This window comes from Condylura cristata, unplaced genomic scaffold (assembly GCF_000260355.1).
Source record: "Condylura cristata isolate star-nosed mole 26May11 unplaced genomic scaffold, ConCri1.0 scaffold00017, whole genome shotgun sequence".
NCBI lineage: Eukaryota > Metazoa > Chordata > Mammalia > Eulipotyphla > Talpidae > Condylura > Condylura cristata.
Window position 1 is genome coordinate 688,662 of NW_004567118.1, and position 25,451 is coordinate 714,112.

Here is a 25,451-nt window from a genome sequence, read left to right on the forward strand (position 1 = left end):
TGAGCTTCCCAGAGGAGGGGACCCGGGAACTGCACCTTTAAAGATGGACGGACTCTGCAGATGGAGCAGCGGTGCAAAGGCACTGAGGTGAGTAAGAACATTCTTTCTGGCATGATTCCTGGGGAGGGCAGCCCAGCTCCCCTCCTCGCAGAATTCCCACGCTCACATCACATCTGTCACCCTGTCCAGGGAGAGACAGCAGTGTCTGGTCCTGCGTGACTGCGTGGTGGCCTGTGAGTGACGGCTCGGTCGCGAGCAGCGCCAGGGTGCACTGTCCTCGGAAGAGAGCTCCTGGATTTGACAGGTGCGCTGTCAGCCCCAGCCGCAGTCACTCCCCACCGACTCACCTCCGCTGCCCCCGTCTCAGGAGGGAAGGAGGCCCCACTCCTCACGCACACCTGACAGACGCGGCTGCAGGGCTTTGAGACTGGCTCCCTTGCAGCAAGGGTAAAAGCAGCAGCCTCTTGGCAGGGCGGCTCTGACAAGCTGCGGGCCTCGGAGAACCCGCAGGGCCCCTAGCGCACCCCGCATCTGGGTCCCAGCACCCTCCCCGCCCGTGCCAGGCATATGGCAGGTATATGGCAGGTGTTTCCTCCAGGCCTCTCCACAGAGCTTAACAGGCGCGGGAGGGAGTCGTGGTGTTGGGGCGCCTGGGACGGCAGGCCTGAACACACGCGCACGGCCGAAGGCGAGCCAGGCCGGGCCTAAGGCCGGGCACTAAGGCTGTGGGGCCCAGCGACTCGCCCAACGTCACAGGCTGATGCCGGAGCTGGGTGTGCGCCCAGGCAACGGCCACAGAAACTGCACTTGTGACTGAGCAGTGTGACCAGCCCCACAGGCGGACATCTTATTGGGCACAGAGGAGAGAGTGTCCCGGGGGCCAGGCAGGACCCCCGGCCAGGCGGAGCGCGCAGGAGGGGGTGTCTGGAGACACCCCCTCCTGCCGGCAGGGAGGGAGTGTCTGGAGACACCCCCTCCTGCCGGCAGGGAGGGTGGTGGCCTCCACTGTCCACTGTGGTTCAAAGGAACCTGGCCCCCAAAGCCTCTGATGCCATCTATTTCTTCTTCTTCTTCTTTTTTTTAAGATTTATTTATTTATATATACAAGTACAGGCCAGAGGATTCACCAGAGACAGAGTAGGGAGCAGGACAGGCAGCTGTATTGAAATACTCTGCTGAGGGGGCAGTGGGGAGCAGGAGAGGTCTGCTGCCCCTGTAGGTCACCTCCCTGGCTGGGGATGGAACTTGAGGCTGTGGACAGCTTCATCGTGCTGTGATTTAACCCCTTGCGCCACCAGGGAGGGTTTGCAGTACAAACCCACACCATCTGTTTGTACTGCAGGCCAGCTGACCAGGTGGTCCTCTCCCCTGGTCCATCCCACATCCCTAAGCACGGGGCCACCTCGGGCCTCAGCAGAATAACAGGTTCCCACAGGGGCTTTCAAGGGTCATCAGAAAACATCCTCTCGTGACCCTACTTGGTCTGAACCCCCGGCCATCCCCTGTGCTCCTCAGTGAACGATAACCGCCACTATGCGACTATCACTGAGCGCCAGGCGCGATGTGACTGAGCCCGTTCGGCCTTCACCGTGCATCCTAGAGGGCAGGTATCACACTCTCCTCTTTGCCGCCAGCACAGGAGACCAGGGTGTCTCCCAAACGGGGCCCTGGTCACACGGGGGCCGAGTGGTGGTCCGACCTGGCCTGGGCGTGTTGCGCTGGGCCCAGCCCTATCTCTGGGGCCACAAGGGCCTGGGGCCTCCGCAGCACTGGCATAGACCCCTGCTCAGATACCTACTTCACCTGGCTGGAAACAACACAAAAGCCAGGACGTTCACAAAAGTGGAGGTGGTGTCCTCTGGCACTGAGGGAGTTATCGAAAGGCTAAGGTGCCCGAAGGGATTGAGGGGTGCACACTCCACCTACTGCAGAGGCTCATAGGGTCAAAGGAAATCAGGTTGGCAAGGTGGGCCAAACCACCCCACACTGAGGCATCCTGGGCTGAGAAGGCAGGTGAGACCCACCGCTCCATCCACTAGAGAAGGCAGAAAAGGAGAACGAGAGGGTCGCTGGTCTGTAGGGAGGCTGGTCGTAGGAGAACCCAAGGCTGGCAGGGAGACCTTTAGTGGGGGCACATACCCGGACGCCCACGCATTCCAGATGATCAGGTGCTGACTGATCCCCCACACCATTCTCCCGGCCATAGCGAGCGCCATCTGCAGGCAGCCCTGTGCCAAGCGGTGGTCTCCCCGGCTCATGCCCAAGTACTGGCCATCTGGGGAGCTGGCAAAGATCGGCCTCCAAAACCAGCAGGACTCAGTTTTTTAAACCTAAGAGCAGTCACCTAGCAGGACCCCTTTCCAGGACCTTCTGAGGGATTCGGGCGGATATGATCACGCCCAGTCACAGAGAAACGGGGACCCCAGAAAGCTAGCCACACCCAGCTAGCTCTCCGTGTGGCCAGGCAGGATCCCAGCTTAGGCTCTTTGACAAAAAGTTCCCTGCTCCATGGTCATCTCACCCATCAAATCAGTGAGAGAAAGAGCATGGAGGGTGGAAGATGAAGCAAAAAGCCGCCAGCTCAGAATGCCAAAGAGCAGGATTTGTGGTTTGTGTGGGTCACCCCAGGGCCCTCCGCCACCCCCAGCTTCCCCTTCCCAGCCATGGAGAGCAAACGGCCCCCGAGAGCTCACCCTCCCGGCCTGTCAGCGGGTCAAAACAGAAAACTGAGCTGCTTAACAGGAATGGTCAAGGAGGAAGAGGGGTTTTATTAAAGGGTTCAGTAACTGGCAGACAATCGAGAACATCATCTTTTATCTTAAGATTTATTTAGACATACAGAACTGGGGTACAGGCCAGAGGTGCAGGGGTGGTGAGAGGATTCACTAGAGACAGAGTGGGGAGCAGAACACGAAGACTGACAAGCGCAGGCGGGTCAGGAGAAGTCTGCGGCGCCATGTGGGTCACCTCCAGGGCCGGGGATCAAACACGCACTGAGGCGGCTGGGGCCAGCTTGCAGAGCTGTGTCCTAACCCACTGCACCACCAGGGAGATCCAAGAATATATCGTCTTTTGATTTCCATCAGTGCCTTCCCCGCAGAGAGCCTGTCAGCCAGAACCTGGAGGCCGAGGCCGACTACCCTAACTGGAAACTCGAGTTATTGGAATTCACCAGTTTTTCAGAAATGTGAAACCTTTCATTTCCCTAGCCGTGTTCCGTAATCAGCCACCCGAACTTTGAGCTCATGTTTCTGTGTCAGACGAAGCCACCCAACCGGGTTTACACTGCTGATGAACCATCCCTTGGCCCACCTGGAACCACTCCCTCAGGAGGGATTTACGGTGAACTTATTTATTCCTGGGACAACCTTCTTTTCAGCCCAACTTAAATTTCCCAGGGGTTTGGGCCCCAAATAGAAGATACCTGCTATGATATCCTGAGCTAATGGCCACAGACACCTGCTGGAGGCCTAATTAGAAGGCAGATCGGCTGGCTGGTCACCACGCCCACCCGCACGCAAGGCTTGCTGGGTAGGGGCTACAGATCCCTGCTGGGCTAGCTGATTATCATCCCGCTCTCTTCTTTCTAATTTGCCACTTTGACATATTTGTACTCCCTAATTAGTCAGCAAGTCATCAGTGACTGCCTTCTGCGGGCCTATACTTACACCCTTCGCTTGGATTTGGGGGCCTAGAAGAGAAATACTGGTTCCTTTGGAGTCTCTTCCGGAGTCTTCAGTCAGGTAAACCAGTAACATATTGAGCAGTCTTTCTTTTTTTTAAAGATTTATTTATGCATACAAGAACTGGGGTACAGGCCTGCGGTGTAGGCGTGAGAGGATTCACCAAAGACAGAGTGGGGAACAGACCAGGCAGAGCTACTGAAATCCATTGCTGAGGGGAGCAGCGGGGAGACAGGAGAGGTCTGCCGTGCCATGTGGGTCAGCTCCCTGGCCAGGGATTGAACTCCTGTTGCAGTGGCTGTGGACAGCTTCATAGTGCTGCGCTTCAACCCATTATGCCATCAGGGAAGGCCCCATACTGAACAGTCTCCGTGGGAAAGCAGGTGCCCGGACACCCCACATCTGAGGATGCACACATGGTATGGCATTCCCAGGGCTGGTTAAGGGGAGAAAGAAATAGTGCCCTGTTCAGGACTCTTCTCATCCCTTCTTCCTTCAGCAGAGCCAAAGGAGAATATCCATTTCATTCACTAACTCACCAAATATCTTTTAAGCACCTTCCTGATGCTAGGCCCTCAAGGGAATTTTGCCCAAAAAACAGGATAGTCTGAAAGATAGGACAGCACCAGGGACTTAGCAGAGGGGAGTACACTTTTTTTTTTTTTTAACACATCACAAAATTGAACAGGGGCAAGATCCAGAAGGATGAGTAAATTTAGGTCTCAGGAAATTGCTAATAAGGTTCACTCTGAGCCCTCGCTGGTGGCGCAGCGGGTTAAAGTGCAGCACTATAAAGCAATACACAGTCATTGCAGCACAAGTTCGATCTCTGGCCAGGTTGCTAGCGCGGCAGACCTCTCCTGACCCGCCCGCTGCTCCCCTCAGCAGTGTGTTTCAAGTCCACCCACCTGTTCTGCTCCCCACTATGTCTCTGGTGAATCCTCTCACACCCCACACTTCTGGCCTGCACCTGTTCTGCATGCATAAATAAATAAATCTTTAATATAAAAAAAAGGACTAATTCTGTTCAAGTTGAGTGTCCTGTGAGGTCTGGCCTGTCCTCAGAGTTTGAGGAGGTAAGAGAAAGCAGCTTCTCGGGCTCACAGCTGGCCCTTGTTTTTGAAAACAGCAACAGTGACACATTACCAGGTTTCTCCAGGGCAGCAGCACCAACCGGAATTACAGTGAGGCAGGAGAGATTTATTATGGGAATTGGCTCATATGGTTATGGAGGCTGAGATGGACGATAGATGGCCTGTCTGCAAGCTGGAGAACCAGGAAACTGGAGGCATCTTTCAGTTCAAGGCCAAAGGCTTGAGGAAGGAGCATGGGCTCAGGGCGGGCGAGGGAGGTTTGGGGGCTGCTGTAAGATTTGAAGCCCAAGGCCCGTAAGGGAGGGAGGCAGTAGGGATGGATGCCCAGCCCAAGAAGAAAAAGCAGAACTCAGGCTCCCTCCACTCTTGTGTGCTCGGGGCAAGGGGCATTGAACTGTATGGCTGGTGAGGGGGTCTTCTTTACCCAGTCTGCTCCTTCAAATGCCAGCTCTTTTGGAAACACCATCGTGGACACCCTGGAAGTACTGTGTTATCATCAGGACGCCCTCAGCAGGGTCAAGTAGACACACAAGACACCAATCACACTGTGACAAGCTCCATCTGGAGTGCTTTCCTCTCCCGTTTCCTGACCCAGTCAGGCTCCCCAGTCTCCAGTCTTTGGCTTCCTGCACACTGAACTCCCAGGCTGCTCAGCCCACCAGCCCACCTTTTGCATGCTGCTTTGGCTAATTTTTTAATTTCTCCCTTCTCTCACATCAGTCACTCTGAGTCAAGGTTGTTTCATGCAGCCAAACCCCAGGAAGCCTGCTCTGCAGGTCTGGAAAGCAGGACGCCTCTGCTGAGTGGCTGGACCCACCTATCAAGGGAAAGCTTGAGAAGACACCCAAGTGGCTACACCTGGAGTGCGTGGCCCAGCTCAGGCTTTAAGAGGATTTGCATGGGAAAATATCAGGATAAGTGATAGGAATGGGTAGTTTCAGAAGTGAGGAGGTGGAAGACAGTCAGCACAGTGCCTAGGAGGGTGTTAGTAGCTGCAGGGTACTGGAACTGGTCAGACTTCTACGCCATTGGCCTCTGTGGCAGACAAGTGGGGCTTGGATGCAGGAGGCTCTGGGGAGTGTGAGCATGAGGCACCTGTGCTGGCGGTGGACCCCGGGGGGCATGGCGTGGGCCTGCGTGAGTGGGCGCACCTGAGCCTGGAGGCCCGGATATCAGGGAGGGGCCACCAGGGGCAAGAAGGCGGTGGAGGAACTTCTCGGGAGGGTGAGGCATGCTGTGAGAGGGGGCCCAAAGAGAAAGGAAAGATTTGTGGGGGGCTGGGCCAGCTCACCCCCCACCTGCGCCCCTGGCCTCCCTGCCTGGCCAGCCTGCAGGTTTGCCCTACAACTGGCACAGAAAAGGGCATGCAAGCCTGAAACGGCCGCTGAGGGCTTCGGGACGCTCCTCTCTGCCGGAATCGATAGAGAACCTGCCTGGGCTCGCTGGCACCACGTAGCCAATAACACCGGTGCCATTATTGTTATTGCTGAATCCCAGGATGGGAGCGTTTGTAATAAAATATGACTAACACGGGCAGCTGTTAAAAGCTATTTTCAGGGCAAAGAAATCAAGGAAGAGATAGGCCCAACATTTGAGGCAGATGCTGTGATGTGAACAAAAGACTGAAGAAAACTTAAAGAAGCCTCTCTCTCCTGATTTTCCTGTTTCCTTTACGAAAGAGAATGATCTTGAACCTGCGAGGCTGAGGATGAACCAACATGCGTCACTGGGACCCAGGAGGGTGTAGGGTTAGGGAGCCCTGCTGCCTCAAGCTCAACTCTTGATTCCAGCGAGGTGTATCCGCAGCTTCCCAGTGCGGGTGCAGAAGCCATCCTGGAAGACGTGAGAAGTCAGTAAGCGGCAGCATGTGGGGACAGGCCGGAGCTGGGCTGCCAGTCTGAGAGTCGGTGGGGCCTGGTCAGCGGTTCTGAGCCGTGGGCTAAGACGCAGGTGTGAGTGGGCTGGCGGGTCTCAGCCAGGCTGAGGGGAGGGGGCGGGGTGGGGGCAGAGATCGACATCACTGTGGGCAGACGGCTCCCCGCAGGCACTGCTCTGCTCTGCACAGGGTAGAGTCGTTTCCACACGACACCTAACAGAGTCTCAGGACACCCAGTCAAGGTCCACAAGGCTAGAGTGCAAGGGTGCGTAGCCAAACGAGGTGGCCGTCAGCAGCCACGCCAAACCACCACTGGTGCCGTGCCAGGCCTCGGAGCTGCTCCCTCCTCCCCGGCGCACTAACGAAACAGGCTGCAGAGGCTTCTGAAGGCCTGGCCCAGTCTTGTTGGATATTTCTTTGAATTCAGATGATGACTCGTGAGTCATGGTGTCAAGATTTCTGGAAGCAAATCTTGGCGGGAAAACTAACACAAACAACAGAAATCTGAGATTCAAAATGAAGCCATGCGGTGGGATGATGGGCCAGAGCTCAGATGAAATGGAGACTAGTGTCATCTACTCGGTATCTAAAAGCAGCCCAGCTGCGGCTTAGAAGTGGCCAGAGGCTCAGTGTCACTCCTCTGCAGCGACCCAGACACAGCTCAGCCTGAGGCCACCCCCAGAACGGAGGACAGAGAGGGAAGGGCCCCTTGCACGGTGAGTGTTTGCTGCCTGCCGGTTCCTGGCTTTGTTCACACAAGCTCGCATATGGCTTCTATACAGTTTGTGGAGTTTCTATCCAAAAGGATGCTATTGTACCGGCAGCGTGAGAGGTCTGTTTTGCATGTAAGGTTTAGTAGAAATTTAGTATGTGGAACTTACATCAGTAAGGATCAGTTTGGATTCAGCCACATGGGCTGGACTGGGGAGACCCACCCCAGGTTGTCCCCATTTGGGAACCTCTTCCACAAGAGGATGGATGGTAGTGAGGCAGGCCTGGAGTAACAGGAATGATGCGGTAAAGCAAGACGAGATCTGTTGGCCCTGCCTGGGAAGTAGTCTGGGGAGGGATCTGTGCAGTCGACAAAGAGTGAGATTCACAGAAGACTTTCTTGGAAAAAAAAAAAAATGCCATGAGGAATAAAACGCAGTGGGGAGATAATTCTAGAGCTATCAATTTATGCTATATCATCGGTAAAACTTGGTAGGCTGTTGGTTTTGGGGAAAACTACTGTAGAAGACAATTGGACTGAAACTTGAATATGGACTGGAAATGAGATGGCATTAGGAAATTACTAGAGGTTTCCTTAGGTGTGAAAATAATCTGTGTGTGTGTTTACAACGTCTTTGTGATTTGGGGTGCCTGCTGAAGTTCTTAGGAGTGAAGGGGCATGATGTCCCCAGGTTATTTCCAAATGTTTCAGTACAAGAAGCCTGAAAAGGGAGCTATAGAGCAGATGTGACAAGTGTTGCAATGAGGTGAAGCCCTTCTAAATATTCTTTTTAACTGGCTATGTTTGAATGTTGAGGAAAAGGAAGGAGTGGGCTTGTAAGTCAAATAGTTCTTGGGTGTCTGAGTCAGGCACATCACAGAGGTTTTGTCCCCCTCAGCCCCCCAGAGTCTCACCCCTTCTACGGGGGGCCGGAGCTCCCTGGAGGGAAGGCTGGCAGGTGAAGCTGGCACACCCTGCAGAAGGCTGTGTACACAGCCCAGGCAGCGTGCTGTTTGGAATGCGCACCCTTGCCCCGATGGCCTCCAAGCCAACCAGTGGGTTAGACAGGAGCGGGTGAGGGTCAGCAGAATCCTCGCAACAACTCAGTGGCAGACACTGAGGCTCAGAGAGATTAGTACTTTTAACCATGGTCACACAGCTGTGTGGAGTGAGGATTTGAGCCCAGAGAGCCTAGGACCTATCTGCTAACCACAGCAGTGGGCCTGTATCTGTGGACTAGGGGGCTCACCCTGACCCTACATTTCAAGAAAGATGCAGAGAGCAAGACAAATGAGGCTGAAAGCTACGAGGGGAATGGGAGAGGCCAAAGCTCTTGTAAGAAAAACTCTGGGAGTGGGGTCTGTCCAGGGGAGGGGAATGCAATGCCATCAGGGCTCAGAGATGTTAATATGGGAAAGCAGAGGGGTCACTTTGCACAGCAGGATAAGGACATCCAAAAGATGGCAACTGTCTAAGACCAGAGAGTTACCCCAAGCTGGAAAGGACTGTTGGTGAGGTAGTGAGCTCCCTGGCACTGACAGCTTTCAAGCTCAGGCGGGATAGCGATTAGCATCTTCTCTGGGAGGCTTCTCCCCGTCTCTTCTCCAAGTGCCTCCAGCGCTGCTCAGACCTGCCAACATGGCAACATCCTCACTGCGCCTGGTTTCCTGATTGTACATTTCATACAGCTTTACTGAGATTTAATTTACACTCCATACAATTCACCCAGTCAGCAAGCTCATGGTCTTAGTAAATGTGTAACAGGTGTCACCCTGAACACTGTGATTGACTCCATTTCCCAAAGAACTTTCTAGGCACTGGACAAGACGTCCAGGTCTCCCTTGGCTGTGGTGTCCTCCCTGCGCCCTGGGTCTTCATCTCTGCTCAGCCCCTTCGCATCGGCTGGCACTGCTGTGTGGCCCTGTGTCCCAAGGTCTGGGCCTCCCTGGGTTTTCCACTGGACTCCCTTCTGCCAACTCCTGGTTCCCAAAATCTAGTCTCGAGCACAGGCCCAAGGCAGTGGTGTGTGTGGAACGCTGTGGCACCTGGGTGCCCCGGATCCGCGTTTGAATTATTGCCACGTAACCTCTGGCATGCCACTCTCCTGAAACTTGGTTTCCCCTTTTGCAGATAAAATGCATCTTTGCCAGGGGTGATGGTGAGTGATGATGTGTAAAGCACCCAGCACAGTCTCTCCAATGCTCCACTAATGGCCGTGATGACTGCTAATACTGCTGCTGCCTTTACTATCACTGGCACTCACATCCTCTGCTCTAGAGGCGCAGGGCCTGCTTACAGGCTGGGGTGGAGCAGCAGCACCACCTAGTGGTGATAAGCTATAGTCAGCCATTGCTTGGTCAAATCTACAGCTAAGGGTGCCAACTCCCTTGTCGATGGGTGCCTGCAAGCGGCCATCGCACCCCCTGCCACACCTTAGAGCAAAAGCTGAGATGAATAGAAATTAAAATAGAAGTTCTCAATGTGGTGCTTTTATGACCAAAGTTGTAAAAAAGCAGTGTCCCCACTAAATCTACATAGATTTGGGAAAGAGGTCGGAGGTTAGTGGCTGCCTGGGCTGGGGTATGAGGGTGTGACTGGTGAACAGTACAGGGTTTCTCCTTGGAGTGATGGGCACGCTCTTGAGTTGACTGTGGTGATGGCTGCACTCATCTGTGAGCAGACCAACGACCCTTGACACATAAAGAGGGGAACGGTGCGGTATATGAAATAGACCTCAGTAAAGGTGCTACCAGGGAAGGTGAGCAGAATGCCAGCTTCACAAGAAAGAAGCACTTCCAGGCCATATGGTCAGACCTGCGTGCCATTTGACAATGCTCTCAGACACCCAGGTTACTTTAACGCAGGTCACCCCGGGGTGCCATACTTCATGAAAGCCCCCTAAGATGGGCAAAGGCCCTCCTCCTGTCGAGGCCTGGTAAGGCATCATCTCAACTAGATCAGATGACATGGTGCTCAATATAAGAAATGACTCACAACACCCCATATTCCTGGCAATCACAAAGTTGTACTCCAAATGAGCCTGAAAACTTGCATTTCCAAGCAAGAAAATCAAGAGGCCAAGGAGGAGCAGTTTAACCAAACCCCGCCGTTCGTGGACCCAACTCCAACGCTGGCCTCGGCTTCAATTCCAGATTGAGCCCTCGCCCCGCCAAGGGGGTGAGCGGCCACGGGTGCCTCCCCTGCGGCCCTGCAGGCCTCGCAGAGCGCCTCCTAGGAGCTCCTTTCCCTCTCCGGTAATGAGCGGAGATGCCCGGCCACAGGCCGCCTCTTCCCTGGGGCTCTGCTTCATCTGGCTCAGACTGAGCTGTCAGGCCAAGTGTCTGCACTTCCTAAAGCACCCAACATCTCCCACCCCTCACCCCCCAGGAGCAGGCAAATCGATACAAGCAGAAAGGAGTGAGTTGGCCGGGAAGAGGGAAAAGAGGAACACAGAGTGGATGCTCATGAGTCCAGGCCTTCTCTGTAGGGGGATGAAAAGCAGCTAGCAGTGGCCATACACCCTGAGGACACTGAACCCGCAGGGGATGGCAGGCAGGAGGAAAGATGCAAAGGTGGCAGCGAGCCCTGTGCTTTTTAGGCTGGCCTCACCGCACCCGGCGTGGTTCGCGAAGGACAGGGCGAGCGGCCTGCTGGAGGTGAAGAGCAGGACCAGTATCTCCCCGCCCCCCGCCCAGCCCACGTCATATGTGATGCTGATTGGCATGAAGACAGCTCCAGGGAAACACCAGAGGTCTACAGAGATGAGGCAGCTATTCTCCCCGCTTAACTTGGTCAAGCAAACAGAGGCTGAGACATGGAGGCTAAGTACTGGCCCGAGCCAGCGATGCAAGGGGCGAAGCTGCAACGTGGACAGCGACAAGTCTGTGCGCAGTCACGGCCCAGATGTGTACCCCAGGGCCACACCGTGACTGCCTAGCTGGACGCGTGAGGGACAGCACCCGGAGGGCTGCTCGGGCCTGGGGGACAAGCCAGGGGGAGGCGGCCGCATGACTGTCTGTTGCACAAGCACCCCAGAGGTTTAACAGGAAGTCTGCTGAGGAGAGAAAGACCTTCAAGTAGTTCAAGACACTCGGAAGCCCATGGCCGTCTCCCCTCCCTCCAGGCGAGTCTCTGCTGTCCCATCAGCACGTCAGGAGGCCCAGCACCGCATCGGGCGCCCGTGCTGAGCGTAAATGAGTGAGACACGGCCCGTGCCAACTGAGACGTACACTGGAATAGTTTCCAAAATTACTCCTTGTTTAAAAACCAAGTCTGGACTTGGCTGCCAGTATTGCAATGAACATTCTTTCAGCATTTTAAAGGGAAACATTTACACCTCACATTAATCACAGTAGGAAATTTCCTCCTAGTCCGATCACCTTCATTGTACCACTTACAAAGGTTTACATTAAATTCACCTTGTCTTCCCCCCTTGTAAGATTTTGAGAAATTTTACACAGTAAATAGCGTGGTGGAAGCGCTCAGGGCCGAGTACAGCCTCAGGCCGGGTCTTGGCAAAGGAGCTCTGACTGCGGGAGAGCTGAGCTCGCTTTCAGCCATGTTTATTACGTTTTCCACATATTTCTATCTTCCACACAAGACATTATTGCCATCCAGAAGAGGGAATCAGCGCCACGGTGAATGGCCCATACTAGACATTTTTTCATAGCAAAATTTAGCACCAACTCAGGGGCAATACAAGGGGTTGCTGGGAATCCCGTCCCCAAATTTGACTTCTTGATTCTCACGCACTCTCAGAACTCACAGGCACGTGGTTCTGGGAGCAAGGACTACCTAAAACCGGGAGTGGGACTAAGGTAACTGTACACAGTGATGACTTCATCGCAGGAGCAAACCTCCTGCTTCAAGGAGAGAACACTCAGCAGACAAGTGGGAGCAGCAGTCTCAGGAGCCTGAAACCTGAGATGGTGTGTGAGGACACAGACATGACCGTCACCTCCTCACCTGACCTTCACCTGCCCGAGAGGCCCCAGGTAAGAGCCTCACACTGGTCACTACCCCCAATGGTCTCCATTTGGCAAGTCAGAGACAAGGGAAGGAACTACTGAAAAGGAGGGACTGGACAGTCCTCTAGTGTTACAGAGTCGATACGCTCATGAAAAAAAGATCACTGATTCCTTTAAATAAAGTACGTTAAACCAGGAAGTCTGGGCTAGAATATAACTTAAGGGAAAAGTTCAAATCTGAACTTCAGGTCAGTGGCGGGCAAGCACCTTCTCTTTCTCGAGGATCACTTGCTTTACAAAGTGAGTTGCTAGCTCTAGCTGTGATGGAACAAAGGGCAGCTCCTTCCTTGTCACTGAAGGACACCCACGTCGAACAGGACCCCAGGGACGCAGAGGTCAGGTCCAGGGCTGCACAAATGAACTCAGTCCAGGTGCCAACAGTCTCCTTTCCCCCCTCGAAGACCACTCTGGCTACTGTGCCCCAGTGAGCCCTCGGGACTCCCCTCTCCACTGCAAAACTGACCATCAAAGCGACTAAAATGGAAGGTAGCGTTTAAAATGTAACACTGGTTTTGCTTATAGGTAAGACCGGTTTTCTTACAGCATGTATAAGGCACGGTGTGAGAAAGCTGCTCCCACGCCCAGCCGCACACCCACACTTGGCTCCTCACACGCTCACATGCACACAGAAGGGGCCAGCTGATTTGCCACGATGCACAGGGCACGGGGAGCTTCCGATCACTTCTGGTTTTTGAGCTGGTTGGAGAGCCAGTCCAAGCCTTCGTAGAGCCCGTCTCCGCTGGTGGCACAAGTAGCCTGAATGTACCAGTTTCTCTGGCGCAGGGAATGTAAGCCAAGTTTGTCTGTTATCTCTGCTGCGTTCATCGCATTGGGAAGATCCTTGAAAGAGAGGATTCAAAAGTATTCAAAAGTTACGATGCTGTGTTTAGACAATGACATATGCCCTACCCCAAAGCCTGCTCCAACCCAGTCTTACCTCAGCCCCAGTGAGTTGCTCAGCTCCCAGACCCTGAACTTAACCTTTCTCTCAACATTCACAATCCCGGCTCCACCATCAGACTCAGAATCTGACCACTTCTCACTGCCTCCACCTCTGGGTGCGGCCCACATTTCTATGTGTGTTACTGAAGTGACTTCCTAATGGGTCTGTTCTTGCTCCCCAGTCTAGTCCCACCCAGCAGTCAGTGAGCCCGAGTTCCCTAACAGCTCAGTCTCTTGGGAAGAGCCAGGGCCTTGAGGTGGTGGGCAGGGCCTTCGTGACCTGAGCCCCAGGGATGCCTAATTGTCCCGTTCAGTCGGCTCCTGCGTGCAGCGCTCTCTGCCTGTTACTAGACGATGCCATTTACTCGCTGAGCTGCCCATTACCCACCTCCCCTCGCTAGAGATTCCGCTACAAGGGCCGGAATCTCTAGGGTGCCCCAAGTGCACAGACCAATGCCCCACAGAGTAAGCTCAAACGTAATTGGAACAGAGGAGCGTTTAAGAACAAGGTAGGGCTAGACGTGCTGACTGGAAGGGCACCAGAGATGTGCTGAGCCCAAGGCTAAGCCAAGGCAGACTCTTCTCCAGGGCTGGAAGATGAGCAGCATCAGAGGCTGCCTCTGACAGGCGTTGAAAGCTCTTATCTCTGGGAAGAGATAACAGAAATTCCACAATGTTGGACCCTGAGAGGCAGGGGTGAAAGATTCCACTGGCACACTGAGACCACGAGCACGGACTGTTTATATCATAAAAGGAGCAAGTTGGCTATTTTCCTCTTTGAACGTCCACCGTGTTCAGTGGTGAACTTCTGGACTGGCATCCAGCCCATCATAGGGGGTGGCTGTATGAACAAGGACCCACCAGCACGTAAAATCACGATTACCCAACCTGGATGGCAAGAGAATGTTCTCAACAGATCTGAAGGGACACAACAGGATGCAGCCCTGCCTGAGGATGATGTCCGTGACAAGAGGAAATACGCTCGCTTGTGGAGGAAAGTGGGGGGAAGTCCGTCAATGTGGACAGCTCTCATTTTCACGCTCAGCTCAGCTCTGAGTACCCAGGTAGGTGGCTCAACGCAGGGGCCTCCACTACTCTGCTTCTGCTGTTTCTCTCTGTACTGAGCAGAAGCCCCTCTTCCTCCTCTGTGACAGGTCCTGTGTGACCTGCACGCTTCTCACCCCTTGGCGCCCACCGTGCTCCATGCCAGCTGCACTGGCTGCCTGGCAGTCGTCAGAAGTATGGGGCTCCCTTCTTGTGGCCATCAGACCCCTGCTCAGATGCCATCTAGTCTGAGAGGCGCTCTGGCCCTACCCCACATCCACCAGGCCCCCCCCTCCGCCTACTTCCCCCAACACTTCTTCCAGACACACAGCGTACTGACTGCTTCTCCGCTAGCCTGAAAGGCCTGGAACACAGGGCTGTTAGCCTGTCTTCTTCACGGTTCCATCAGCAATGGCTAAAACAACAGGTGAATGGAATATCAAGACACACTCCAGCGACAGTAGTTGAGCGAGTGAATCAAGATTATAAAGCAGGTGGAGGGGTTACTGTAGGGACTGCAGAGAGGGAAGCAGACACCTAATTTAAATATCTGTTGAAGTGAGACATCCGGCTATAAACTTCAGTCCCAATACTTAGAAAGCCAACGGCATACCTGCTTATTCACAAACACCAATAAAACTGCATCTCTGAGCTCATCTTCTGCTAACATTCTGGTTAGTTCTTCTCGGGCTTCATTGACCCGCTCTCTGTCGTTACTGTCAACCACAAAAATCAGACCTGAAAAGAAATCACAAGCATATCAGTAACGTGAACCTAGACGGAAAGGCCGTTTTTTATGTTCTCACAGCTTTGCTCGGTGCGGTTTCACTGAAAGCAATCAATATGCAAGGATATATAGTCTCAAGTTAGAAGCTGCTGTATACTCCACTAGCCTGTTTTCCAGAAGCACCACAGCCCTTCACTAGGTACTTGTGACAACATGGAAAGGCTGCGCTGGCTCTGTCACTCGTTTCTGCCGCATACCTATGTACCGAAGTGCCAATAAAAACTGAGCGCTGTTCAGACCAGCTTCCTGGCTTGCCAATGCCCTGCGTGCGTCACACACCCACGAGCTGGAAGGGTAACACTTCCTGGCCCCGGGGAGAGGGCACAATGGCAGCCCAGATCTCATTCTGTGCCTTGCTCCCTTTGGCTGCAGCGCTTGTATTCTTTTGCTATAATGAAACTGTGATTTAAACGTAGCACTTTCCTGGCACCTGTGAATTATTCTGACAAACTATACAACCCAAGGAAGAGGGGTAACAGCCAAATTTGTAGCAGTCAATCAGAAGTGAGAGTAGTCTGGGACTCCCCAACCTGCTGGTGTCTGAAGTGAGGGGGTCTTGTGACCACCACCTGTGAGGCTTGGGAGGCCTTTCGGCATCCCCCAGCCCCGCAGCATCAGAAGCGAGACTGGCGAAGACAGGCTGGGCCACGGCACCTGCACAGAGGCGCTGAAGCCTGAGGCGACCCACCGCTGCCACAGTGGCTGGAGGAAGCAGGTGACCTGCGTTCCTTCTGATACTGAGATCGCACAGCGGAAGCCAAGGTGGGGAACCAGGGCAAGCCACTCTCTTCCCTTTCCCTCCACGCTGCCTCCCAGCCCCCCAACCATCCATCTGCAGGCAGGCAGCACTGAGGCTCCTGAGTGTTTGCTTGGGGCAGAGGGAAGAATGCCAAGTACTCCACCCCACCCTACCCTGGAGAGCCATATGCCTCCAGCAGTTCTGGACTCCAATCACAACTAAGTAAACAAAGTTATCCCGAAATTTGAAGACATCCTTTGTTATCTGGCATATCATCCCTTTGCAATTCCTAATGTAAATACAGGTTTATAAATATTAGAGTCCATATTTCTATTGTTTGCATGTTGATCTTTATCTGGGAACAAAATAAGCAGCATCAGACAGACTGCACTGTTGAGCTGAGAAAAACGGTAAATGTAGACATAAGAAGTATACTAGAATTGTTTTTTAAAGGGAGGAGAAATATCTACAGCTGCTTATTAATGTATAAATTATAATGTATAATTTTCTACAGGAGAGAAAATGGGTGGTTAGGAGTCAGACAGGAGAGTGACTTTGACTATATGCTCATTTCTTTTTGAGTTTTTAACTATGTAAGTATATTGGCCTTCAACAAGTTAAAACATGAACCTAGAGTCAAAGAAAAATCTTTCCACATGTGAAGTAATGAACCGTTTTATACCTTTGAAACGATATAATCAACAACAAGTCACATAAACAGTTCAGGTTTCCATCTGGACAAGTGAAACCTACACACTGTTAAGTATCTTAATAGAGAACTAAAAACTATCAAGTCTCTCATACGCAACATACTGATGAAGAAAATTTAAATATAAAAAGACAGCCTGACCTTTGGGGAGTTGGCAGAAAAACAGGGACAACATTCAAGATTACTCATGGCTACACCGCTGGGACCCAAACCCATTCTTCCAGCAGACCCCAGGCTCACTCCATGAAGACGCTGAATTACCTACCATGCCATGCCCTAGGTCACAACAGGTCCCCCACAGCAAGCTATTGCAATTCAGTAAAATTAGGCTGATAATGAACATAAGATTGAAAACAGAAAGACATTTCAACTTGGTGACTGAATGCGACAACTCTGAATAGGGAAGGCCTAAGGAAAGCTGCCAGGAAAAGAGGGAGTAAATCACCGAACAATTCGCACTCTGCGAGGCTAACACTGTGTCCGCTGGGCTGGGCCACAGGGGCCCAGACATGTGATTCCACATGATCCCAGGTGTGTCTGCAAAGCTCTGTCTGGATGAGATGGAGCATGTGACTGGGCAGCCTGAAAAAATGAGACTGCCTTCCCCAAACACAGCTGGGCCTCCCCAATCCACTGGCCTGAACACAACGAAAAGGAATGGTGAGGGGACTGGTGCTTCCGCCTGACCGCCTTGGAGGCGGGAGGGAGACTGGTCTTCTCCAGACTTTAGAACGGAAGGGTAATTGGCGCTCCTGGGTCTTCAGCTTGCCAGACAAACACAGGTTCCTGTCTGCCAACTAGGAAACTAGGAATCATTTACTGTTAGCCGCTAAAGGCAGATTCACCTCCACTATATAGATGGAGAAATGGAGACAGAATACTTACTTACCTTTCCCAAGGTTCCACAGCACAGCTGAGGTTCAAACCCACCTTTTCTAGTTTTATTTTAGATGAAGAATGATAATAGTTTGACCGATATGGCAAGGGCCAAATGCAAGATTAATGAACACTTGGACCATCTAAAAGACTCATCTCTTCTTCTACAGAGGGATGATTCGATGTTCGCAACAGGTGTAAAATATTCAAGTGAATTCGAATTCTTCGAAAACTAAAACTCACCTAAGGTGCATGTAACTCTTAGCCAAAAAAAAATGAGATTTTTGCTTCCAGCATCCATCTCTAGAAGCGTTTTATACGTACACATATATGTATATTCCCAAGTCTACAGATCAAGTAGTCTTTACCTTGGGTGTTCTGGAAATAATGTCGCCACAGAGGTCTGATTTTGTCCTGGCCACCAACATCCCAGACTGTGAAGCTGATATTTTTATATTCTACCGTCTCCACATTGAAACCTAAATTGAAAAGATGGAGAAAATTTTTAATGAAGACTATCATTGGTTGAACAATTCACAGCAATTTCAACTAACACTTGGATCGTACTTCAATCTGCAACACAGCTTGCAAGCTGAAGCTGTCCCTCACTAAACACTTTGTAGGCCTGCTCCCCCATTCATCACAACAGGTGTCTCAAACCTCCTCTGCGCTCTCCAGCTTCCATCTTGGCCCCTCCTCGTTCTCTCAGCAGATCCTCAGCTGTGTTCCCCACAACAAACAGAAGCACTGACTTGCACATCCCACCAATGCAGAAATCCACCTACCTCCTCACCTCAACTTTCCTCCTCCCTCTTGGAGCAGAAGGGAGCGAGCTTCTCATGCCAACTCCACACGCTCTGGGACCTTTCCCTGTCGCTCCCACCCCTCCCCCTTCCTTGTGCCACAGCTTCACAGCTTATACCCTCTATTTTCCCTTTTCAAGTCAAACTTCTCAAGACCTTTGGCTTCATTCTGGGCCTACTGTCACCTCACCCAGAAGGAACTTAGCTCTGCCTCCCCATGGTACTTAGCTGGTCTCGCCAAGAAATCCAGCCAGTGACCTTCAGTTCTTTGGGAATTCGATGTTATTCCTGACACCGCTGCTCATTTTTCTTTTTCTCCTTTTAGTCCATGGCTGTATCTTCCCCAAGCTCCTTGAGAAGCTCAAACACCTCTCATGATCCTTAAGTGATGGACGCTGTCCTGCCCTATCCAGACTCCTCTTTCCACCCCCGCCCATAGCTCATCTGTTTCTGGGGCGTCATAATTGTCTTTGTGCTAACCATCAGTTTACACTTCCACACTGCAGGCTCATAATCCAACCTCTGTCCACCATCTTTGGCTTGATATTCCAAAGCAACGCATCAAAAACTGAACTTAAGATTTTCATCCGGTCAACCAATTCTTCCACCGGCCTCACAGACTTCACTTCACAACCCTGACATTTCCAAATCACTAACCCCCTAAAATCTCATTACCACATCTCAATTCACCCTACTATATACAAACAGTCACCCACTGACTACTGACCAAAAATAATTGACCATTATTTTTAGGTTCAATGAATGAAACAGCCTAACTAACCTCACTGCATCCATCCTTCATCTCTTCAACCATTCACCTTTTTTTTTTTTGGACAAAGGAAGTTCATTTATTCTTTGTTGTTGTTTTATTTATTTCTACATCATTCTTCATTTTGTGCCCTTTTGCTACCTCGGTTATAATACCCATCATTCACCATTTTCAAATCAAAGCAATCAAAACAATATAATGTGTCATATCATTTCTCTACACACTTATGCTTGATGGAAATATTTTAAATAATATATTAAAAAAAAAAACAAAAAAACTTCTCCTTGGTTTCTCACATCCAATTCCAAACAACACTAAAAAAAAAAACAAAAAAACTTCTCCTTGGTTTCTCACATCCAATTCCAAACAACACTATAATCAAGGCCACAATCTTAACCTACTCCCTTTCCAAATTTCAATTCTAGTCATGTCTTATTTTAGCAAGAGGCCCTCTCCGGCACAGTAACAATCTCAATTCCCACATGGAAATAATGTATAAATGTAGCACCTAGGGATACTCCCAATCTGAAAGTGATGGGGAGGACAGAAAATGTAGCAAAATAATCTTAAATTTAGTGAGGAAAAATAAGCATAACTAGAAATATCTAAAAATAGTAAGTTATTTTAAAGACTTAATCAAAGCCTGATAATACCTGACATAATTGTGTTTAAATGGGATCAAAACTATATAATGTGTCCTATCATTTCTCTACAAACTTATGATTGATGGAAATATTTAAAATATTTTTTTATAATATAATAGTTTATTTTTACATCATTTTGTACATTTTTTTTTTCATCTCACTTGTAATCCCCATGTGTTTCCCATCACCAAGTCACAAAATATTTTTTAAAGATTTATTTATTCATATAGAACTGGGTTACAGGCCAGGGGTGCAGGGGTGGTGAGAGGATTCACCAGAGACAGAGTGGGGAGCAGAACAGGCAGATCGATGAAGTACACTGCTGAGGGGAGCAGCGGGCAGATCAGGAGAGGTCTGCTGTGCCATGTGGGTCAGCTCTGGGACAGGGGACTGAACTCTCACTGAGGCAGCAGTGTTGAGTCCTGCTGTGCCACCAGGGAGGGCCTAAAATAATATTTTTAAAGGAGGGAGTTGTCCAGACAGAGAGGCATGTACTTGGGAATATTTAGTGTATGACAAAATCAGCACAGACAACACTGTCAGTAAATGGCACTGGACATCAGTCTGCCCCTGAACGAGTCCAAACTCTATGTGGTCGTTTCATTAAAGCTACAGACAGTTACAAATTCAACTCCTCAATTGTACCAGCCCCATTTCAAGAGTTCTAGTCACTGTGGCTAATGGCTGCTACACTGGACAGCACAGACAGAACACTGCCCTCATCACAGCAAGTTCTATTGGCCAGCTCTGGTCTACTAATTTGAAGAATCTAATCAAGTCCCTAGCTTAGTCATAATAGTAAAATAACCTTCAAATGAGTAAAAATACTTTTTAAAAATTAAGTAAAAATAACCTGTAAAATTAGCAGGAGAAAATATTGGTGAATGTTCATGATCTTAATTAAAATGGGGAAAATCTAAAAATATTTACTAAAGTAAAAATGGGAGGGAGAAAGTAAATGTGACTACCTAATAACTTTAAACTTCCTAATGGAAAAGCACTGAAAAAATAAGGTTCAAAGACAAACTGGAAAATCTAACTGCCACATGGCAAGAAGCATTCCTAATCAGTCTGTCCTTGAAATCAATGAGACAGATAGAACATCCCAACATAAAAAAGTAGACCAGTATTAAAAACAAGTCAGAGAGCAAAAACAGTGGGAAACCAACACTTGCATATATTAAATTAGTTAAAATAAATCTGAAGTCAGATTGGCAAATGAACACTTTTTATAGTTGGTGACATAGCCTTTTTGGGGAACAGTATGGTAAGATGTACCCACATTTTAAATGCAAATATTAACACAGCAACCCCTCCAGGGATTACTGCAAGGAGGTAAGTACCTAATATTTATAAATATGTTAAATATGTTTACTTTAGCACCATCTATAAGAACTATTGCAAATAATCTAATCATCCATCAATGGAAAATTGCTTTAAAATAAAACCACAAACAGACTACTACCCAGTTATTAAAACTGGATGTCAATTTGTTGTTGTTGTTTTTTAATTTAAGCGCAAAACTTAGTGGCTTAGAACAATGATCCCCCCCCCCATAATTTCCTGAGGTGCCTAGGCTTCCTCTGATCGCTCCATTCAGCTAGTGAGTCCCTTGGGGCTGCACTGGGCCCCTCTCTCTCCTGATGGTCTTTTTTATCCTAGAGGAGCACTGAGCTTGTCAAAAGGTGGTGGCCATGTGCCAGCAGGGCCCCGAGAAACAAGCACATATTCAAACTACATTTGCTGCGGTCCCCTTGGCCAAGTCTGGCGAAGTTCAACATCACTATGAAACCAGACTGCCCAAAGGTGTACCATCCAGTAGGCCCATTACTTTAGCACTCTGCCACAAGGTCCACATTCAGTCAGTCATTCACCAAATATGTACTGGGCATCTCATGTGAGTCAGGCATTTTGCTAGGCTTTGGGCATAGCGGTAAACGAGACAGACAAGATTCCTGGTATTATTTACACTGTGAGCAAGCAATGACAAATGTGCCCTGAGTTACTAAGAAGTTCAGGTTGCTATGGAGACTAATAACAAGGGGAAACCAATCCAAGTGGTCAGGAAAAGTGTCCCTGAGAAATGTTTAAACAGAGGGGAAAAAAAAATGAGCTGGCATTAGCTAGATAAATGGGGAGGGGCTAAGGAAGAAGGCAGGAAAGCATTCCACAGAGAGGAAATGATATAAGTGAGATCCAAACAAACTCTAAGGCATAAGCTGGAAAACAGCATAGACATTCACCAAAATCTTAATAAAATGTGCTTTGTTTGTTTTTATAAATTGCATGTTTTTCTGTATGTCTGAAATCACAGAGGTGTAAATTATTTTTCCAATTAGAGGAAACTAAGCAATTATACTATTTTCACTTTGGACTAATAACTATTTAAATTGTGGGTATGAGTATTTTCTCCATCTGGTTTCCTGTTCCTTCAAATGTTGCAATCTCAGAAGCTCACTGCCCACATTGTGAATTGGTCATTTGGTCCCTGTGCCTAAGCCAACATTCGGAACTCTACTGACATTCTCGCGCCGTCTGGAGAATGCTTCTCACTCAGGAGTTTGGATCAGGAGGCCATCCACAGGCAAAGATTAAGCTCTGTCAAAACTGCCTTTGCAAAACCCTCAAACAGCCCATGCTGGTTCACAGGCAAGCTACCCTGCCAGACTACCCCCCAGCACTGAACAAATCAGATTTTTCAACTGGACACCACTCTGGCTCGAGTCAGAGTGAAGGGGGAAAAAGTAATCACGCTTAAACACACATCCTTAAACACTAGGAGCATGCATGGTGTGAGGAGATGATTTCCCTTGGAGAGGACTCATGCCGGGACACAGTGACACAGTCATCCTCATCGTTTCTATCATAACTAGCCTCTTTTTTGCCAAGCAGATAGGGTTAAGTTTGCTTAACCAAAATGTGTTCATACGACTCCCCTATAAACCCGCAATGTGCTAAAAGATGCCAAAAAATAATTACGAAATGATGTTACCTGATTTTGGAATCAAAGATTTATGTTGTTGGGGTAGACATGAAAAATATTCAATAATGTAAGATGTATGTAAAAATATGATGTACTAAACTGGGAACTGGCCTCACTACAGGTCTTAACATACCTATTGTAGGGATGGTGGTCACAATCTCTCCCAGCTTCAATTTATACAAGATAGTGGTTTTTCCAGCTGCATCCAAACCCACCATAAGAATCCGCATCTCTTTTTTACCAAATAGACTTTTAAACAGTTTTTCAAAGACGTTCCCCATGGTAAATGAGTTGTTATCTGAATGGAGAAAAAAAAAAAAACACTCGGTCAAGTCATTGTTCTCTGCAGAAATAAACATAGATAAAATATAAGTCTCTATTAGATATGGTTCCTAGTAAAATTCAAAACAACTTTAAGAACATTTGAACCAAGAAGGAATGGTTTTCAACGGGAAATTCAACTAACCCCTTAGTGCTCTGACAGAAAATTCTCTTTTCCACTGCAGCATCCAGTTGGGTCAGGTAGAAGCACACTCTGCTACCATTGTGGGGGCAGAATTTAGTCACGTGAAGTACGGAAGAGACGCTGCACCAAACAGCTAAATTCCCTTCAATTAAGAACTGATGAAACGAGCTTATTTTACACAATGTGAAACAAAGTCCTTAACACAGGGTAAGTATCAATATTGCTTAGAAATTTAGTAGCTGCCTTTGGCTAGCAGATAATAACATCCAGAAAGAACCAAAAAGAATTCTAAGGAAATACAGCATTAGGAAACAGCCCTGCCAACAGAGAAATTAAGTAGGCAATGAGCTGAGAAAATATTGTACACACCAATATTGAACATCACCTTACTCCCAACCAGTTAAAAAAAGAAGTTACTGAATAGAGTTTACATACATATAAACAAACATAATAAAATAAAGATACCATGAAATGAAATGTCCACCAGCCAATAAGCTCTCCTTATGCTTCCCTCCCAGTCACTATTGGCAAAAAGTGAATGACTCTTTTGACTTCTGGCAACATAAATGTTCACAATTTTTCACACATTTTGTAGAGTGTATGCTAGCTAGCTTCTATAATGGAATATACAGACAGACTAGCTTTGCAGAAATTCATAGTCTTTTAAAAGACTAGCCTTTTTGAGGCATGAGCTTGACATTTGAATACAAGACTTAGAAGTGGTACTCCGTGCTGCTAATCAAGCTCCAAGAAGACTACAAAGATTCTTCAGAAAGAAAAAGATTGGTATCCTTGTTCCAGAGATGACAATCTGCCTTTTAAACTACTAACCACAGGAAAACTAATCCTGGGCGGAGCAGGAGGAAAATGCCACCAGGACCACCAAGCTCCCATTCACCTGGACCCTCGTGACCTTAGAGGGGAGACTGCCACATTCCTGGGACCCCAGCTCTGACACTCAGGTTCCCACAGGAGGTCAACAGCAGGGATGACGCCCAAGCACACCCCTGCATTCTCAGACCAAAGAAAGAGCGTCGCGCTGACCCGTGCATAAAGGAGGTGAGCCGCTGCCGCTTAATCGTTCATAGGAGGCCCGGGCACAAAGTCTATACAAATCCCGTGCACTGCAGCACTCAAAATCTTGTTGCGCGACAAAACTAGAAATTCCTTGTCTTTGTTTCCGGGGGAAAAAAGACAAAGAGCGGAGATGAGAAAGCCCGTAGGAACTTGCTGGGGGGGGGGGGGGGGGGCCTGCAGGTACTTCCCACTTAGATGCCCTTTGAGGCAAATGCTCAGCCCGATTCCTCCCCCAGCCACCCGTACCCGATGCGCCTCCTGGGGACTCGGCCCTGCTTCTTTTCTCCTCTTCCTCCTCCTCTTCCAGGGCCCCCAGACCCCGCTGCAGACCCCCTAAGGAAAGACGCCGCCCAGCCCGGCCGCTCCTGGGCAGCGCCAACACCAACTGTCCTTCCCGGGGAGAGAGCGACAAGATCTCCAGGGCGCCAGCGAAAGCCAAGCACCCCCACCCCCCGGGAAGGCCTCCGAATACCCTTTCAGCTCGGTCGTCCGGCCGCTCCCTCCCAGCCTGCGAGCCCAAGGGGGGGCCGGGGGACCCGCGGCGGACGCGCCGAGACTCCCGGATCTCCGCAGCCCCTACCCCACAGAGGGCAAAGAAGGGACATTCTTCGCTCAACCCTTTCCGCTGGTCACTCGCCGCTCTCTAGCTTCCCGCCCGCCATCGGTCAGGAAATCCAGACAGGCCTCGAGTGCCGCAGCCCTTTCTCCATAGACTACTCACCAATCGCCACTCGAAGCCGAGAAACCCACACTGGTGTCTTTGGATTTCAGGTCCCCTCTGTAAAATGGCGACTGCCGCGAGGCGGGACCAGAAACCAACCAATCACCTTCCACCTCTTGGAGCTTTTGTACCAATGAGCTCAAAGTTCCGTGAGTGACGACAAGTCGGACCAATGTGAAGGACAGTAAGAGCGTGGCAGGAAGTGGGTCCGCCCCTCGCGACCTAGGCGACGGCACGAAGCTCTAGAAATGCCGGGTTTATTCTCCAATGACAGTTCCCTGCGTCCCGACGAGACACGCCCATACGCCCCGCCCCCCAGCCTCGGGCGACCAATCAGAAAAGTAAGAGGATTTCCCATTGCTCCGCCAACCAACTAGAAAAAATTCCAAGGATTGAACTGACCCGGGAGAAATCGGACTAACCCGGTGGGGGGTTATGGGCGGGGTCAAGTTCACGGTGCTATTTAAGGAAAATTGTCCCGGTTGAGCTAAAAGTAGAA

General features: G+C 50.0%; 1 protein-coding gene and 1 long non-coding RNA gene across 3 annotated transcripts; one reads left to right on the forward strand and one right to left on the reverse strand.

Moving 5' to 3' along the window:
* Positions 1-1,278: 1,278 nt before the first annotated feature.
* On the forward strand, positions 1,279-17,916 carry LOC105853788. Its single transcript, XR_001145557.1, has 3 exons — positions 1,279-1,303; positions 3,469-3,473; positions 17,858-17,916. It is a non-coding gene; the product is annotated as an uncharacterized LOC105853788 (long non-coding RNA).
* On the reverse strand, positions 11,615-25,037 carry LOC101630671 (ADP-ribosylation factor 2). Of its 2 annotated transcripts, none has more exons than XM_004684064.2 (5): positions 24,953-25,037; positions 22,822-22,986; positions 17,858-17,968; positions 14,992-15,116; positions 11,615-13,232 (listed from the first exon to the last, which is right to left on the reverse strand). In XM_004684064.2, exons 2-5 carry the CDS (start codon positions 22,967-22,969, stop codon positions 13,071-13,073), a joined length of 546 nt encoding a protein of 181 aa, XP_004684121.1. In that variant the 5' UTR covers positions 22,970-22,986; positions 24,953-25,037; the 3' UTR covers positions 11,615-13,070. The 2 variants fall into 2 exon arrangements, with proteins under 2 accessions (XP_004684121.1, XP_012582136.1); XM_012726682.1 differs by lacking the exon at positions 24,953-25,037 and adding an exon at positions 24,478-24,506.
* Positions 25,038-25,451: the final 414 nt, after the last annotated feature.